At 61.8% G+C, this 1,673-nt stretch overlaps 1 protein-coding gene across 1 annotated transcript in view; it reads right to left on the bottom strand.

Moving 5' to 3' along the window:
- The window catches only part of Spire2 (spire type actin nucleation factor 2), a 35,855-nt gene extending 34,819 nt beyond the window's left edge, over window positions 1-1,036 (bottom strand). The window contains exon 1 of the mRNA XM_005345836.2: window positions 606-1,036. Coding sequence (XP_005345893.1) covers window positions 606-861 — 256 coding nt within the window. The 5' untranslated portion in view covers window positions 862-1,036. The remainder of the gene's footprint in view (window positions 1-605) is intronic.
- Between the last annotated feature and the right edge of the window lie 637 nt (window positions 1,037-1,673).

The raw sequence follows: 1,673 nt of genomic DNA, 5'->3' as shown, positions 1-1,673 counted from the left end.
AGAGAGAGAGAGAGAGAGAGAGAGAGAGAGAGAGAGAGAGGAGAGAGAACGACCCACATCTCTATGTAACCTTAAAGTCTGCAGTGTCGCCAGGAGAGTGCCAGCTTCATGGGGAGCAGCAAGAATTCATTCACCCTCAGGCGCTGCTAGAGCAAGGCCGGAGGGCTACAGACTCCCCCAAACCCAGCTTGAAGAGAAAAGGCTAGAGAGAGGCTTCGAAATGCCGCGCTCCAAGACTTAAAGGTAAAAGATACTCGGGTACTTTGGCTTCTAGCCAAAGCCCCTCTCCTTTGGGGAAAGCGTCCCCTGGCGCGAGCAGCCAACCGACCTCTGGCCGGCACATTAGGAGCGATAGGCTGCTGGTAAGGTTATCCTAGACGGTGTGTGTTGTGTGACGGTGGGGCTATCCTAGGTCGAAGAGGAGACAAGGAGTCCCAGATTCAGAGGGCAGGGTGGGGCCTCCTGGGTCCCACAGAGCGCTATCTTTACGCTGATGAGAGAAAGGTCGAGGCACCGGCACCTGGCACCTGGCACCAGGCGCCCTCAGAGGCCTCCCGCCCGCCCGCCGCGCCGGCCACACCCCCACCCACCCCACTGCGCCTTACCGGGCTCCAGCCGCGCGCCAACCGAGCCGTCCCTGCGCAGGAGGATGTCGGCTGTGTCCCGGATGCGCCGCACGCCCCCCGGCTCGCCCCGCAGCCCGCCGCAGCCCTGGAAACACACAGCCCAGGCCTGCTCCTCGTTGATGGGCTGCTCGTACACCTTCAGCACTTCCTCCAGGGACAGCTCCCACGGCTCGGGCCGCGCCGCGCCCCCCGCGCGTTCCGGTGCTGCTGCGCCGCCGCCGCCCGCCCGGGCCATGGCCGCCCATCATCGCCGCCCGCGCCCGCGGCGGGTCTCCATAACAGCGGGGCGACGCACCGCCGAGCCAGGGGGCGGGTCCCGCTCCGCCCGTGTGCTTTGTCATTCTGGCCCCGCCCCTCGCGAGCAGATGCAGGTGAGGGCGGGGGCTGCCGGAGAGGGAGGGCGTAGACGGTCCGAGAGGCGGGGCTGGACAGGGTGAGAAGGGAGGACTGGGTTAGGGAGGGACGAGCCAGGAGGAGGGCTGGGGGTCAGCTGGAGGGGAGGGTTTACAGGGGAAGAGGACTAAGGAGAACGTTAGAAGTTGGGGGTGGGGGAAAGACGTTGAGCTTGACCGAGAACACACACGTAGACACACGCACACGCGGCACACGTACACTCGCTCCCTCCCTTGACTATGGCTCTTTAAAGCAGACAGTGCCTGTGGTGGTCTTTCTGGAAGGCCTGGATGCCAAAGTGACCTTAGAAGGTTGCTATGGTGTGATCGACATGAGGATGACACAGGCTTTTCGGTCTTCACAAATGGTCCTTTCTCTGCTCAAAAGGACCAGCTTTAACTTCTTTAGTGTCTTTAGTGGCAAACAATGCGACTGCGATAACACACCACCTCAGTCTAGGCCAGTTGCTACAGGACACAGAGGTGGCATCAAGCTGAGCACAGTGCACAGCTTTGTTGAAAGAAATCTCAGCCGGGCGATGGTGGCGCACGCCTTTAATCCCAGCATTTGGGAGGCAGAGGCAGGCGGATCTCTGTGAGTTCGAGACCAGCCTGGTCTACAGAGCTAGTTCCAGGACAGGCTCCAAAGCCACAG

This window comes from Microtus ochrogaster, chromosome 4, assembly GCF_000317375.1.
Source record: "Microtus ochrogaster isolate Prairie Vole_2 chromosome 4, MicOch1.0, whole genome shotgun sequence".
Lineage (NCBI taxonomy): Eukaryota > Metazoa > Chordata > Mammalia > Rodentia > Cricetidae > Microtus > Microtus ochrogaster.
Note: the sequence above shows the minus strand (reverse complement) of the source record. Positions and strands in the feature narration are given on the sequence as shown.